Here is a 17,860-nt window from a genome sequence, read left to right as displayed (position 1 = left end):
CCAAAATTTCAGCAACAGGTGAAGCAAGCTGTACAGTCGCGGCATGAATGCTATTCATTACTAACAGGATGCTGCCCCCAAGCCAAAAAGGTATTCTGCTATCACACAAATGAGTAATGTGGTATATGAATTTCTGTGCCAGTATGATGCTAGGTATGTGGGCCATACGTCCCAAAGACTGGCAGACCATATCAAACAGCATGTCCCTTCATCTGTTAGCAACAGGCAGGGTTCAGACCATACCCAACCAGTCCGTGCTTGCATAACTCAAAACAGAGTGTCCAACATTAGATGTGATTCCGTGATTGGGCAACGTTTGCTAAATAATCCGCAGTGTGCTAAAAATTATGCCTATACCCAATTTAAGATTGCCAGTTGGGCTCGCAGTGTGTACTGGAAGCTACATATATGAATACACAGGGCACTGTTCTTTGCAGATAGAAAGAACATGATAGCCATTGGCTGCCTCATTCATCAGGGCAATGCCTTGACCAATCAGAGTCAAGTTGCCTGATTTAAATTTCAAACAATGTTTGGCAGTTAACTGTCAGTCAACATTAACTGGTGCATTCTCCATGGCAATGCCTCTACCAATCAGAATGCTTTTGTCGACCAATCAGCACTCTCTTCTCATACAGTATAAACTTGTTGCTTCCTCTGACATTGGTATTTTTGCCCTAATGAGTGAAAGACAAAAAGTTTTGACAAAATGTCTTTTAAGTAAAACTCATATTCCAAAGAATTACGTCTCAGACCCTGAAAGGGTTGGAAGGAGTAATATGCCATTTAGGTGACATCCTCGTACACAGATCATCAAGGGAAGAACATGACCGTCGAATGAGAGCAGTCCTCAAAGCTCTACAAGAAGCAGGTTGACATTAGATGACAAATGTGAATTTGCAAAGCCTTTGATAAAATTCTTAGGGCACATTGTGTGAGCTTCGGGAATTACTGCTGACCCACAGAAAACCAGGGTCATTAGGGAGTCCCCACAGTCTAGGACCATCACAGAATCACAAAAATTCCTTGAGATGGTAAACCAAATACCATATAAGTTTCTACCAAACTTGGTGAAAATCAGTGAGCCATTATGTAAGTTGTTGAGACTAAGTCACAGTGGTACTGGAATATGGACATCAAAATGCTTTTGACAAGATCAGAAATCTCCTAATTTCACCAGAAATTCTATTGCACTATGAACCAGAGTTGCCAACAATTGTAGCAGCAGACGCATCACTGAGAGGCTTGGACGCCATGCTGTTTCAAGTTCAAAAGGATAGACAAAGGAGACTGGTTTATTACACTTCAAGATCTCTCATGGACACAAAGAAGAGGTCTGCAGCCATTGAGGAAGAAATATGAGAAGCCATATGTGCTTGTGAGAAGTTCTCTATGTCATGGTATTAGGATTGAAATTGACCATTTGAAACCGACCTCAAATCTTTGGCTTTTCTCCTTAACCTAAAGGAAATTGCAAAAATGCTGCTTAGAAATCAATGTTTCAGACTGAGCCTCATGAGATACAATTCAGTTACTGAGTATATTCAAGGGAAGTACCAGACAACAGCAGATACATTATCAAGAATATCAGCCAAGGAGTGAAACTGGAAGGTTTAAATTTTATTGAGGAAGTGGAAGCAGATTATTATTATTATCATTACCAAATATTTTACAGCCACTGAGAAGACAGTACAAGAAATTAAGCAAGCACAACATCAGAATGATGAGTGCATCAAAATAAAAGAGCATTGCCAGAAGGATGGCAGGATTATACTCCTAGCAACCCAATACATCGCCAATACTTCAACTTCAGGCACAAAGCACGGGACTTAAAAGGGCTACAGCCCAGGGAAAGAGTATGGATTCGAGATCAACGGAAAGAAGGCATTGTAATAGAAAGAACTCCACAACTGAGATATTACAGAATTGAGATGGACCAGGGAAAATATCAGGAAATGTCAGAAGGAACTGAAGAGCCTTGATATCATTGGGATGGAAACCAATGGAAACTTGGACATACTATTTAGCTTTGGATGGAGACATGGAACCAGAAACAAGTAGGAACTCTACAACCACCCAGGTGGAAGACATGCCTTTCGAATAATGAGAGAGTGCAGGTCACTTCAGCCTTGAAATGAAATCAGGAGCAGATCAAGGAGATTGGTCAAAGCACCACAGAGACTAACCCTGTGAAGTCAGAGACTTTGCGGGGAGATATTGGCTCATGTATATAGCTGGGATAAAGGCTTATGGGTGGAGATATAGAGCAAAGGGTTAACATCAGGGGCACCTGATACTGATGTAACTGCTGATGTAACTATGATGCAGTGTCATATGATTAAGTGACTGCGACCTGATAGGAAACAGATGTACAACCTCATGTAGAGTACTGAGTTGTACATAGATCTGTAAATAAACAGGAATGGTTTTTACGAATAACGGTCTATGGAGCATTCTTAGGGCAACAGGCAAACCCTGAAGTAACCCCATCTAGACCCCAAACTCAAGACAAAACACTTGCAATAAAGACCAGCATGCTATTTGCCTTCCTAACTGCTTGCTCTACCTGCATGATAACTTTCTGTATTTTGTGTAGAAGGGCACCCAAATCTTTCTGAATACCAACATTTTAATATTTAAACAATATTGGGTGCAAAATTGGACACTGTAGACCCACTGGTTTCCAACACAATGAAAACCTCAATGCAAGAAAATGCCACTGCCCATGCTTCCTCCCACCTCCATAGTGGCCTGTGAGATGCCCCATACTGGGAAAGGTATAAAGGCAGATGTTGCCCAGCAAAGTTGGGAGTGGTGCTATCATGACACCAAATAGCTGTTCTGGATGATTTGATGTTACTTTCACGAACTTAATTCACCTGTGTTCTATGGAACACTTGTTCTGATCAGTCCCAGCTGAACAGATATTCAGCAGGATGAGGACCACACTCAACAATACTATTTAAAGGGCATGACAACAGTTTTCGGTAAGGTAATTTTATACTTAAGTTGAGTTTGTGAAAGTACTGTACTGTATTTTTGAAGGTGTGCGGGAGGGCTATTGTTGAAAATCAGGGAGGTTGCAGGACTGGTGACAGAGGTGCTCGGGCTGTGGTTGCGCTGCCTCTTGGTCAGCAACATGACCATGAAAAGGAGCAAAGGCTGCAGTGAGGACAAGATCTGTGAAATGGGAGGAAGAGGGCTTTCTACAGAATGTCCAATCCACCAGGAGCTTTTCAGGAGCACTTCTCCTACCTCCAGCTGATCTAGGAGTAGTATTTGAGGCAACTCAGGTTCAGATGACCACTAAACTGTATCACCTCATGTAATCTGACCTAGAACCTTCCACCACACCAAGGACAACACTGCCAGTGTTCATAAAGGCCACTGTGGCATTGAACTTTTATGCATCCAGGTCTGTCCAGGGGGAGTGGATGACATTGCTAACATTTTGCAGCTCCTTGTCCATTGGAGCACTTCTGAAGTCAAGGAGGCCATCTATTCCAGAAGTGGAGGGTACATCATATTTTCCCTCAGAAAAGAGTAACAGGATGTGAGGGCACATGCCTTCATCAGGAGAGCAGTAAAGCTGGTGAAGGCTGTTGGAGACCCCATACTTTCAACATGCTTCGGCTTATCCTTGACCAGAAACTTTGCTGGACTTGTCATATAAATGCTGGTGACAGACTGGGAATTCTGCAGCAAGTAAGTCACCTCCTGACGCCCCAAAGCCTTTTCACCACCTACAAGGCAAAAGTCAGGAGTGTGTTGGGGTATTCCCCACTTGCCTGGATGATTGCAGCTCCAACATTGCTTAGAAAGCTCATCCAAGACAAAGAAGCCTGCTTGGTAGGCACACCATCATTCCTTCCACCACCAATGCAAAGTCAGCATTGTGTACAATCTGCAAAGTGTACTGCAGTAAATTGCCAAGGCTCCTTCAACAGTACCTTCCAAAGCAGTGACCTCTACCACCTAAAGGACAAGGGCAGCAGATGCATGAGAACACCACATCAGCAAGTTCCCCTCCAAGTCACACACCATCCTGATGGTGTTGCTGAGATGCAGCTTAAAGATGAGAAGCAGTAGAGAACTAAGGATAGTTTCATGAGTGACAACAGAGGTAATAGTGTAGAGGTAATTGTCGGGAGCTATATGGAAAATTTGATGGACCATCCAAACAATCATTGACTTTGGGCGGGTTGGCCTATGATTCTATAAGGGACTTCAGAGTTTGTTGTCAACTAATGGGATTCAATGTTATTAGAAATGCACTAAGTAAATGTCTTGGGTATGCGGGATAGATGGGCTGATAGTCTTCTCCTGTTTGAAATTGTTATTATATTATTAAGATTCCTGTGACTATAGTTAAATGGCATGAAAAATGCTTGAACTACACTGTGGGCCTATCAACATCTCTAAAGAGAAAAGACAGGGAAATAATGTTTAGGATTGTGAAATTGGATTCAAATCAGCTTTTTTTGCCATGTACAGAATTTAAGCACAAGAGGTCATATTTCAAATTAAGGACAATGAAATGAAATTGGAAATGCAGGAGAAACATATATTAATAAAAGGGCACTCAGTAGAGTGCAGATCTCTACCACAGTGTTAACTCAATGTTATTACAGGTACACAGCTCTTCCTTGAGGCTTTTCTCTGCCTGGTTGTTGCTCCATAACTACTGAAAAAAGAACTCTTATTATTAAGACCTTCCATCTCACTGAGGAAGCTTCAGGCCAATCCATATCCAATGGCGTGCTCTGAAAACTCTGCTCACATCTGACAGCGGTGACAAATTGTACCACAGCAGCTGAGACAATCCACAACATTTTAAAACAATCAGCAACATTCAAAATAAAATACACCACAACATTCTAAACAAAAGATCCTTTAAGAAATTCCAGGATCCCAATCTGCATCTCTGCCAAAAACTAATCAGTCCTTCCTTAGGCTATACCATTTATTTGTATCATGTTACATTGAAATCAGTCCATTTGTTTTTGAGATACATTGTTTATAGACAATTAGACTAACAAACAAGGGTAAAAACATTACCTTTGCCCACTTGCAATGGCAGAGGTAAAAAGTCAATTCATCCTACCTCCCAAAGTTACTAGATTCTTAAAAAAAGTCCAGGATCTGGATCTGGATTTTTGTCAAAAACTAATGAATTCTTCCTTGGAACCAAACTCTCTGTATCAAGGTTCATTGAAATTGGTCAATTAGCTGTTGAGATAAATTGTTTACAGACAGACTAATGGGACAAAAATGTTACCTCTGCCCACATTCAGTTGCGGAGCAAATAAAAAAGTGGTAAATACATTGTGGGTTATTTCCAATTTTCAGTTTTGGGGCAGGGTATATTCCTGGAATGAAGATGCGTTTGTTTTTCACTGCTCATGTGCATTTTCACCATTACCTGTTTTCTTTTCATTTTTATTTCACTAGAAAGTACTGTTTGCTAGAATAGTGGATGAACACATAACACACCCTTATGACAATGCTCTGACATCTATCAGAACAGAGTTTTTAAAAATTCATTCATGGGACGTGTGCATCGCTGACAAAGCGTTTGTTGCCCATCCTGAATTGCCCTTGAGAAGCTGGTGAGCCGCCTTTTTGAGCAGCTGTAGTCCATGTGGTGTAGCACCCACAGTGCAATTAGGAAGAAAGTTCTAAGTTTTTGACCCAGTGATAAGTGAATGAATGATGACATAGTTCCAAGTCAGGAGGCTGTGTGTCTTGGAGGGGAACTCGTAGGTGGTGGCATTCCCATGTTTCTGCTGTCCTTGCCCTTCTAAGGGGTACAGGTTGCAGGTGTGGAAGGTGCTGTTGATGTATGCTTGGTGAGTTACTATGGTGCAAATGTAGATGGTACATACTGCTGTCACTATGCCGGAGTGAATGCTTAAGGTAGTGAATAGTGTGCTGATCAGGCAGACTGCTTTGTCCTGGATGGTGTTGAGCTTCTTGAGTGTTGTTGGAGTTGCACAAATCTAAGCAAGTGGAAAGTATTTCGTCACACTCCTGACTTGTGTCTTGTAGATTATGGACAGGCTTTGGGAAGTCAGGAGGTGAGCTAGTCCCTGCAGAATTATTAGTCAACTGTGCTCTTGTAGCCACAATATTTATATGGCTGGTTCAGTTAAGTTTCTGGATAAAGGTAACCCACCCCAGAATGATGATGGTGGGGGATTCAGCAATGGTAATACTGTTAAATGTCGAAGGGAGATGATTAGGTTTTCTCTTGTTGATGGTTATTCTCTGGCACTTGTATGGCTTGAATTTTACTTGGCACTTATCATCCCAAGCTTGAATGTTGTCCTGGTCTTGCTGCATGTGCATACATACTGCTTTATTATCTGTGGACTTGCAAATAGTACTGAACATTGTGCAATCATCAGTGAATATCCCCACTTCTCACCTTATGATGCTGTGAAGGTCATTGATGAAGCAGCTGAAGATGGCTGGGCCTAGGACACTATCCTTAAGAACTCTTCCAGAGATGTGCTGGGGCTGAAATAGTTGGCCTCCAACAACCACAACCACCTTCCTCTGTGCTGATCATAACTCCAACTAGTGGAAGGTTTTCCCACTGACTTCAATATTTCTAGGGCTCCTTGATGCCACAGTCAGTCAAATGCAGCCTTGATGTCAAGGGAAGACACTCTCACCCCACCATAACAATTTATTTTGAATGGGTTAATGCCTTCTTTAAATAGCGCAGTGAGAATATCATACGAACACATTAATTGTTCATCCACTATTCCTGATAGTAATTTTTTTCCTAATTATGTTATTCTCTAAAATGAGTCAAAGGTACTCTTCTGGATGTTCTTTCCTGCTCAATTACTATAACCCCAATAACTGTAAAGCAGGTTTATAAAGAAAAGGTTAAATTTGATTAGAAAGTAAAAGAGGGAAACCAAACAATAATTTTGTTTTAATGTTAATGTAAAATCTTAGTTTTGAATTTCATTGATCTATGTGAGGTGTCAAGGCTATCTGCTATTATTACACTCTAACAGATGCATATACACTTAATCTCATCATTTCAGGTTTCAATAGCATGGTGATTATCAGTTTCTAGCGAAATATTAAGGGAATCATTTTTTAGATTGGTATGCGCAGAATATGTGTATTTTTTCAAAAGAGAAGCCCAAGATTAATATTCAGTTATGAAACACTACTGGTCATTTAGTTTTTTTATGATGCCTTATGTGTTCCATTATAAGGATGTTAACTAATAGATTATCAACTGCTGGTAAACATTATTAAATCTGCTCATCATTTTTTACAGTATATGTCTTATTTCATCTACCAGATAGAAATGTATGTTGATAGTATAACTTACTCTTTCAGAGTTGGATTCTGGTCCATCCTCAACAAACACTATAGGATGGACAGTTGTATTGTGACACAGCTTGTGCATCTCTCCTTCTGGTGGGCACTGCTCAGAAGGTACTGATTCTGGTACAATGCTTACAGTGGTTGTACTCTCAGATGGCTGTGCGGTAGCTGAATGCACACTATTAGCAGCTGAAGGCAGTGAGCAGGTAAGTGGCTGGTCTGCTGCTATCACAAATGATTTAATCTCTGAGACTGTAGAAGTAAGAGACTCAATTTCCATAGACTGAACATTGGCTGTTGCATTGTCAGTATATGTTGGAGTGCTGGGGGCCTGATGGGTGCCCTGCGATTGTTGCATTTGTGTTGTGTTCTCTACGGCATCCATTTTCACCAGCTGAAGTTTTGGAGATGCCCTTAATTCATCCACTATCTGAAAGACAGTTTCCAAGTTAACTTCAGACTTTTTGGATTCATCTGTAGCAGTGCAGTGCCAGGCTGCTGCATTGCTGTGTAGAACATCAACAGGATATGAAGACTGCATGGCAGCATTCTGAAGAGTAAGAAAGTTGAAATTTCTAAGTCTGTATGCAATGTAAATTTGGCACCAAAATATTGTTTCCATATTTCATTTTAAAAAATTGAAGAAGTTTCCTACCAACTAGGTTTTGTATATATTTCTCTCAATAATGTATATTATTTAAAAAATTGCTTCTGTACATTTCCTGTCTGCACAGCTTGACTTCCTGTTATCGCTCTTTTGTCAAGTTTAATGTCAACATTTTTGCATTAGGAATTTTTATGTCCTCATTTACAATAGGTTCTGACCATGTAAATTTGTTAAGCTGTGATTGAGCAATATGGCCATTTGGTCCCTACAAATCCCCCAAAATGTTTCCTAAATTTCTTTTCATTTCTTTATCCCCATGTCAAAATAAGGATTTAAACAAAATAAAGTAAACATATTTAAAATAACATGATTGAGTATATCATTGAGACATTTTTATGTCTTTTAATGCCTTCATTAATGTTTTTACTTCAAGGTCATACCATTTCCCAAAAAACAAGATTTGATATTTTTGTCCAATGCTATGAATCTGTGAGCTGAATTTGGATTATGAGTCTAAGCATATGCAATGTACTTAATTTCCCTAGGTATATCAACACCATTCAGCCATCTGTACTGATGGAATATTTTTCTCTATTTTCAAGAAGTTTCTAGTAAATGTTCAAAAAATTATTTGAAGAAGAGTAAATGGACAACATTCAAAATTTTTAATCAGGTAAAATGAGAAGTGTGTTTCATGTTGAACAAAATGATTTAGAATTTCTACACCATTTCTGGCAAAGTGTCCAGATTTAATCAGTGCAAGTAAGTTTGTTTCAGCAGCAAAAAGCATTGAACTGGTTTCTCTTCCTAATTTGATTCCGCCACCAACCCATCCCCAAGCCTCCTCTCATTTTTTGGTTCTTCTTATAATCTGCCATCTGAATGTCAAATGAGCTCCCTTAAACTTATCATTACTTATTTTTCCCTTCATGTGTGTGTTGCTGGCTAAGTCAGCATTTATTGCCTGTTCCTAATTGCTCTTGTTCAGAGGGCATTTAAGAGTCAACTACATGTAGGCCAGACCAGGTAAGATAGCAGATTTCCTTCCCTAAAGGGACATCAGTGAATCCGATGGGTTTTTAGTAATGGTTTCACAGTCAGATTTCTATTAATTAATTTCAGATTTCACCATCTGCCATGGTGGGATTCAAACCCAGGTCCCCATGGCATTACCCTAAGTCTCTGGAGTACTAGTCCAGTGACAATATCACTATACCACCACCTCCCCCAATGATGCCATAGCTCTAAGTTTCCCACTTTTACCACATAATGAATTTGGATCAATTAAACTGAAAGTTAAACTATAACTATTGCTAGGATCAGCTGAGGCAGCTGCATGCACTTTCTGCATCTGAAGAATGTGGAAAAGTTTAACAATGATTTCTTCAGTGGGAACAACCTTTTGCAGTGATAATTTTAGCAATATGCTTAGACATGTGGACTTGCTGCTCACTGCTTTTGACAGTGAAACTAGTGGAGAATTATCATGGCTAACTTCACCCACAGTAAGACTTTTCAGGAGTAGGCATGTCATTGAAGGAGGAAGAGGAACAGTACAGGATGGCGAAAGAACAGTCTAGCAGCATTTAAGGCAGATGGACCCCACCAGACAGCACCCTCCATAGACCATAAAAGCAACGTGTGTTAGACAAACACGTTAGTGAGGCACTAAGTGTAAAGAGAGTGTGATTCACCAAAAGGTAATAGGGCAGCTTTCCCACCTATTTCATGAGAACCTGTGGTCACATCTATTTGCTCACAGTTTTCTCTCTATTTGTCTCTGTCTTTCTCTGTCTCTCTCTCCCCCTCTGTGGCTATGAAGGCGATAACCATAATCAACTTTCACGAACAAACTCACTTATGGCAGTTATGGGAAATCTCTAATATCAGTCAGGGTATAGTACAGGAATCATGTTGTCAGCTGAGTGATAAACTTTATATGAGCGCTGTGGCATTTATCATCATTAGAATCACAGCCAGCGAGATAGTGTATCAATTTTATGACACCGATGCCTTTCCAAGATCTAGGATACAATTGATGACACTACATTGCTTTCTTATTCCAACATGAAAATCCCTCAACTAACTCATCAAGAAGGGGTTCCAATCACTGAATTGTGTACAGATATTGTGCAACACCATGAAATATACTGTAATTAGTCACAAACCATTCATTCTTGTTACAAACAGGAGAGGTTTAATTTAAACTGCTTTGATTTCTCCTCTCACCACTTGTTGGTAAACAGAAAGGTGTTTTGATTTTTGATTTCCCCCCTTTTAAGCATTGGTGTATTTCCCAAACCCTCGGTTTTGCTGTGACCTAATTTCTATTAATAACACCACAGCAAACTCAAGATAGGATAAACTTGGAAGGTAATTTTAGTTTACACACACTCAAAGTACAGGAAGAAGGTTCGCAACATTCCCCACCCACCCCCCCCCCCCTCACTCTTTGTATTCATACAGTAAAAGAGGGATAAAGAAAAGAAAGAGGAACAGGCAGAGAAAATAAGAAATATTGTTTCACGTGAGTCCAGAGTACAGAATCAAAAGTCCAATGGTGTATTGTTTCACAGGCGTCAGCAGGCTGAAACTGATGCTGGATAATCCACTTTTCCAGTAGAGATGACTTCCACAATGAGATGGGCACGCAGAGGCAAATTAGTCTTGTAGGCAATGGTACAGAGGTTCAGAAGTTCCAGTAGAAACAGCATAGATGGGGCCAGGCATTTAAACCTTGACAGAGCTCTTATTCTGATCTGCTGCTTTGTTGATGGAAGATGGTAGGCTGAAATTTGCAACTCCACAAGATGGGTTCCACCAGCCTGGGGGGGTTGGGGGGGGGGAAGAATCATGTGCCTCCCACCTCTCCACTTTGGCTTTCATAAAGAATGTACATTCCTTAGTCTGGATTCTTGAGATTGTTAATGTTTCAACCATTAAGAATTTCAAAAGAGGTTTCAGGGTCCTTTGTCCTTTCAGACTGGTAGTATCTGTTGGCCAGGCCTGTCTTAAGAAACATAAAAGGCCTTTGTATAATTTCCTTGGAAGTTTGTCTTCTGCAGCTCACCGGGTCATTGGTGTCTCTTCAAAGATAACAAGGTGGTAGCTTCTCTGAATGCGAGAAAGTTCCTTTTGTTTGGATCATAGCCAACCATGGCTTTAGTCATTTTAAAGTTTTTGTCCAGCTTTAAAAATTTTATAAATTTGCCATGACGATACATATATACTCTATAATATGACACATATGATGCTCTATAATCTGGAACTCGCTGCCTGAAAGGGTGGCAGAGACAGAAACTCTCATAACATTTAAGAAGTATTTGGATGTGCACTTGCAATGCCATGGCATTCAAGGCTATGGGCCTAGTGCTGGAAAATGGGATTAAAATAGTTAGGTACTTGTTTGACTGGCGCAGACTTGATGGGCTGAAGGGCCTTTTTCTGTGCTGCTGACCTCTATGACTATATATATATATATATATATTATAAAAATATAGAGTGAGGTCTTAGCCCCCTGACAATTATTCAAAATGAAAGCACATGGAATTGGAGGTAACTTTGAACTTATTAGCAATGAATCAAAATATTTTCTAAATGGTAAGAAGTTAGGAACTATGGAAGTACAGAGAGATTTAGGGGTTGTTACTAAAAGCTAGTAGACTGGTACAAAAAACTTATTTAAAAGGCCACATTTTTATATTAATTCATGGGATGTGGGTATCCATGCCTATTTATCTTTGAGAAGACAGTGGTGAGCCACCTTCTTTGTGCAGTGATTTGCCTGACCATTTCAGAATCTGCCACCTTGGTTTTGAAGTCAGATATAGAGTAGACCAGGAAAGGATAGCAGATTTCCTTCCCCAAAGAACATTAGTGTACTATATATGTTTTTATGATAATCTAGTAGTTTCATGGTCACCAGTACTAACACTAGCTTTTTAACTCAGATTGATTGAATTAACTGAATTTAAATCCCACAGCTGCCATGGTGAGTTTTGAATTTATGCCACCAAATCATCCATCCAATTCTTAGGACTACTAGTCTCATTACATAATCACTATGCTACCCTATGGCCATGTTTAACTTTATCTCAAGGGGGCTAGAATACAAAAGAATGAAAGTAAAACTGCAGTTATATAAAGTTCTGGTTAAACTATACGTTGAGTACTGCATTCAGTTCTGGGCACAGTGCCTCGTGAGGTCAATTAGGTCATGAAGGGTGCGTGGCATTAATTCACCAGAATAATATTGTTGCTAGGAGGATTAAATTATGAGGCTAGGTTGCACCGACTATGTTTGCATTCCTCCGGATGCAGAAGATTAAGTGGTGATTAAATAGAGATGTGTAAGATGATTAAAGTATTTGATAGGATAAATAGAGAGAAACTATTTCTGTGGGGGAGTCCAGAACAAGGATTATATTGCTAAAATTTGAGCCAGGTCATTCTGGAGTGATATCAGGAAATACTCCTTGTCAAGAGTAGTGGGAATCTTAAGCATTCACCCAAAAAAGGCAGCCGAGACTAGATCAATTGAAAAATTCAAAACTAAGCCAGATAGACCTTTGTTAGATAAGGACATTAATGGATTTGGAGCTAAAAGATAAATAGAATTGAGGAACAGATCAGTCATGATCATACTGAATGGTGGTATAGGCTTGATGGACTAAAAGGCCGACTTCTTTTCCTATGTTCCTATAATTTAGCTCTCTCTGACCTCACCAGGGGAAAATATGTCAATATATGATTTCTGGGTAACATTATTACATGAATAATGGAAATGGTAGCAGGGACTGGAGGTTCACATACATTAATCTTCTTTAAGGTGATAGGGCAAATTGATAAGGCTGTTAAAATAGGGGGTCTATAGAAGCCTAGAGTACAAAGCAAGTAAATTATGCTAAACCTTTAGAAATCAACAGTTACACCTCAGCTGGAGTACTGTGGCCAAATCTGGATACCATACTTTAGGAAGAATGTCACAAGCCATAAGGTGTTTCAGGTTGGAGATGCCCCTTTCATAGGTACTGTCTGCCATTTTCTCCTGCAATAAATTGAGTAAGTTATGTGAAGGCCAGAAGTTGAGGAGTGTGAGCCAATTACTCCTCAAAAGGCTGTGGAAGTGGAGTCACTGTATATTTTTAAGGCAGAGGTAGATATATTCTTGTCAGGCAAGGGAATCAAAGGTTATCACGATATAGATGGGAATGTGGAATTTGAAACACAAACAGATCAGCCATGATCTTATTAAATGGCAGAGCAGGCTCGAGGGGCCAAATGGCCCAATTCTGCTTCTATTTCATATGTTCCTATTAAGAGATCCTAAGAAAGAGCTATGGTGATATCAAAGTATTAAAGCAAGAGAAAGGTTTTCATAATTGTGCATGCAAGTAATTGCTGCCAGGGGAGATTGGTAGCCATGCTGTAAGATCTCAAGGTACAGCACTCCTTATTCAGAGATCGAAGCAAAAGGTCAATTGTACAACTGTTACTTGTAGAAGGTGAAGAATATGTTGGTGCCCATGGAGTCCAAGAAAAAACTGGGAGAAAGTGTTTTATGTTACCTTGCCTGCTTTGGCTGAGTCAGTGAACATTTTTTGGCACTGATTTGCAGTCCTAAAGCTGAAAGCGTTGACAGTACCAATGCTTCCTTCCTCTGCATACTGAATGACATTTTTGACTATTTTTTGTCATGGACACCCTGCAGTCTGTTTTCAGAGCTCAATTTCATCTAGAGGAATTTGCAGACTGATTTACATGAAATTGTGGCATCCTCTTTGCCTCTGCATCACAGTTTTATCACTTGCTTGAATGCCTCTGCCACCTGCCCCATGGTAAAATTCTTGAGAGTCAATCTAGCTAGGTGATAATCAACTGAATAGTAACAGTAAGTAGCCATCATCCTCAAAGGACCATAGGCAACTCCCTTCAGTAGAGAGATACAATTTGGTTACATATAGCTTGAGAGATTTCACTCCACAAGCATGGAGCAAGGCAAGGAGGCAGGTTGCCATGATATACCACAACCAGCACAGGGATTGAATCCACACTGTTGCATCACATTCTAGCCATTTAACCAACTGAGCTAATCAACCCCTCAATTAACTGTGTAAACTAAGAATTTTAGCACTTATCTGTTACTCCCTCAGGCTGCTGCTAAGATTTTCAGGTAGAACTGACATTTTAAAGGCTGTGGTGTAATTACGTGCACCTCAGTAAATTACTCCCACTGGGTATTATGCTAATCATTACATCCATGGACATGCAAGCAGCCTGATTCAGGAAAATCTGATATTATATTTCTCCAAAAGCTGTTGGTGGGCACAATTATTTTCCATTAATGGACAAATGGTACAATTCATAGAAATTAATATTTATGTCTGTGAGTATGTGAGAAAAGAAGACTATGAGTTACACTCTAGATTTTTGTGGTCTGTAAATTTCAGACTGTGTATTAAGTTAGAAAGTCAGTGAGCTAGTTTTCAACTGCTTCCATGACTTATAACTGGCATTGCAAAGCAGTGGCTGAAAAGGGAAATGGAAATGAAAATTGAGCAGTATCAAGTAGCCACTCCTCAATGCCAGTTTTACACATGGGTAGCAAGTAGAAAAGTTAATCCAGTGTCTTTCCTCATTGTAACTGAGTTCTTATTAAAAACAGTTTAACTTTCAAGGAAATAATCTATAAGTATCTCACTTGATTAATAGTTGTATTGCATTGATAGTTAAAATAGCTTAATTATCATTGGTATTATGTTGAATAGCTGGAAAATATAAACATTCCACTGCTATCTGTTGTCAGGAGCATAGGGCCTGATTTTAACTCTATAAGTGAATAATGTTGAGTGAGTTAAAATCCCACTCATAATCATAAAGACACATATATAGATGGGAATTTATACAATACTTCCCCACCTGGAACAGAAAAATCCAAGAACCACAATCTCTTGCTCAATGGCCCCATACAGCTTTCCCTTTGCTCCCTATATGAGGAGTGACAGAATTAAAAATATTAAATAAATGTCCTTTTTTTGGAGACCATTCTGAATTGGTGGCCTGCACTTACCTCTTCTCCCAGTGGGACTCACTTATGTCCTTCTGGAGTTTGGTGTTCCTCATCTCTCTTAAAATTCCAGTTCCCAGTGATATAATAGTTCAGCAGTAACTTTCAGCATAGGGGGACTCCACTCCCATCTCAGTTTCCACAACATACCTGGCCTTAAAAAGGCTCCAGCCCACACAAGGCTGGCCAGGAAAATCTGGAATCAGCAGAGACCTGGTTTTCTGGTGTGTTTCCTCAGACTCTTGATGTTGTTACCATGGAAGTCCAGCACAGCTTCTGAGGAATTTTGGGTCCAGCTTGTTCTTCTTTGTACAATTTGTTCTTTCAAACATAAAGTATAATAAGTTGAATTTTGAAATCTCTAATTATTAAATGAATACTTTGCATCAGCCTACATAAGAGAAAAGGATGCTGCTAATGTAGCAGTAAAGAAGAGGTAGTAGAGATATTGGATAGGATTAAAATAGATAAAGAGGAGATGCATAAAAGGTGGACTGCACTCAAAACAGAAAAGTCAGTCCACCTGGAAGGACAAGGGCAGCAGGTGCATGGGAACACCACCACCTCTAAGATCTCCTTTAAATTACACACCATCCAGACTTGGAAACAGATTGCACCGCCCCCCCAATTTCCTCATCATTGCTGGGTCAAAATATTGGCCCTCCATACCTAACAGCACTGTGATAGCACCTTCACCAGATGAACTATAGTAGTTCAAAAAGGCAGCTCACCTCCACCTTCTCTAGGTCAATTAGAAATCCCGATCAATCCATCTCCTGCTGACACTCACCCTCATTTTTATGCAATGTCATGCCTATCCCTCATATTCGTCCTCAACAAATGCTTTCCACTTACCCATTCTACACATATCATTACCCTGACTCAGGTCTCTTCTTTTCTTCCTTGCAGGAGAAGAGAGTATAGAACACAAGGTAGAAGCAGAGAACTGGAGGTGACCTCCAGCCATCTCACGGTTACTAAGTACAGAAGAGCCAGTGCTGGAAATCAGTGGAATCTCAGTACTCCTAGCTGTCAGAGATGGGAGCCTCCTAGTTATCCGGTGACAGAATTAAATATCAGACGGCTACATGGCATACAACACTCATTCATATTGACATGATGTCAACAGCAAATGAAATATGATCAAGTGTATAATGGTAACTTCAAACATTCTTACTTCCACAGTACTCATTCCTGTCTTTTATCCTCCACAGGGTTGTCATGCATTCCACAGGAGGTGGTCCAGGTTGCCAGTGACAACTTCTCAGTGGAAGTCAGTCCCTTTGCAGGTGCATTGTCATGAGATTCATTTAGAGTATGCACCAGCTCTGATGCTTTACTAGGATCAGTACAGCAGATAGTAGGTTTTTATCTGCTGGCTCACACATCACAAGCAAGCAAGGGCAAATGGTGGTGAGAGAGAGAGAGGCAGTGACGGAAAGTTCATATTAGAGGGGGTAGGATGCTCCAAGTTCTGCTTAGTTGGACATAGATGCCATACATTGGGGGCCGATGGAGCAACAGCAGAGAAAGTGTGATGTACTTGCAGGCATTCCAGCAGTCTTTGGTAGGCCCTCATGAGCTCCAAAAGCTAGAGGACATCAGTCAAAAGCATGTCACCAGTCAGAGCAGCGATTTGAGCAGACTGCTTCTACCTCTGCTAAAGCCACAGAAATACGAGGAAAAGGAAGAGTAAGGATTTGTAGCTGCCTAATGTTGGTGCATAGCTCTGTTCCACATTGTTAGGATGTTAAGTTTCTGTTTTATATGTGAGTCGCATAAATATTATTCTTTTATAACATGTTCCTGTTTTACCCATTCTTGATTGCTGACTGGCAAGTGGCCTTTCCAGTTGTGTGCTACTTAATGGGAAGAAATGACTTGATGGCAAGCAATGAGATTGAGAGTATTGGTTGTGTTTGCAGGATTGCTTTTTGTTAACGGTACTGGGGGTGGTGAGGCAAAACTTACATTTGCATATGTTTGCTATATGGATGCGTGGGTAGAATCCAAGTGAACCTTTCAATGTGCATCACTGGTGATGCATTGTCCATGTCACTTTTCTTCTCCACCTCCTCTTTCTCCTACTTTTTCTCATCTTCCTCCTAAGAATCGGTTGGGGAGGTTCAATGCCTTATTCCTCCTGCAAGTCCAGATCTTATGGCTATGCAATGTTGTGCACAGTGGAGCACACCACAATCATTCTGGAGACCCTGGCTGGTGCGTACTGAAGAAAACCTACAGATCTGTCCAGGCACCTGAAGCACATAAGTATGCCAATGGCTTGTTCGATGACACATCTGGCACAAACACGCTGCTCGCTGTATTGCTCCTGGACTCATTCCTTAGGTTTCTGAGAGTTGTCATCAGAAATGTTTTAAGTGGGTATCCCTTGCCTCTGAGCAGCCAGCTGATAACTTTGCTTCAAGGTGCAACGAGATCTGCACAGAATCTCTTCTGTGATTCTGAAGATCACAGTATCTTCAGAAGATGGATTGCTACAGAACAGAAAGTATCATGGCAGTTGCTTATAATGTTGCAAACACCTGCATAAAGCTCTTTTTTTGGTTGCACAACAGCTATACATTGCTGGAGTAGAAGCCCATAAGGTTGAGGAACACCCCTGTCAGCACATGTGTGCAGTCAATGGTGTCTGCACCTGTGGGAAACCAGTCAGAACTGCAAACCTGTTTGCATACTCATTCTAACTGGTTTTATTGCAAGGTTACAAAGAAGTCTACATTAACATGACTGAACTATTTACATATTTATAATAAAGGGTAAGGGTATGGAGAGGATCCCATACTAGGTCCTTACATGTTGCTACCTATCTC

At 40.3% G+C, this 17,860-nt stretch overlaps 1 protein-coding gene across 1 annotated transcript in view; it reads right to left on the bottom strand.

The window, feature by feature from the left end:
* Positions 1-813: 813 nt before the first annotated feature.
* Positions 814-17,860, bottom strand: part of hsf5 (heat shock transcription factor family member 5) — a 104,007-nt gene continuing 86,960 nt past the window's right edge. Inside the window, exons 4-5 of the mRNA XM_041196686.1 lie at positions 7,358-7,903; positions 814-858 (exon numbers count right to left, since the gene is read on the bottom strand). Coding sequence (XP_041052620.1) covers positions 814-858; positions 7,358-7,903 — 591 coding nt within the window. The remainder of the gene's footprint in view (positions 859-7,357; positions 7,904-17,860) is intronic.

The sequence above is a fragment of the Carcharodon carcharias genome, chromosome 10 (assembly GCF_017639515.1).
Source record: "Carcharodon carcharias isolate sCarCar2 chromosome 10, sCarCar2.pri, whole genome shotgun sequence".
NCBI classification, from domain to species: Eukaryota; Metazoa; Chordata; class Chondrichthyes; order Lamniformes; family Lamnidae; genus Carcharodon; species Carcharodon carcharias.
Note: the sequence above shows the minus strand (reverse complement) of the source record. Positions and strands in the feature narration are given on the sequence as shown.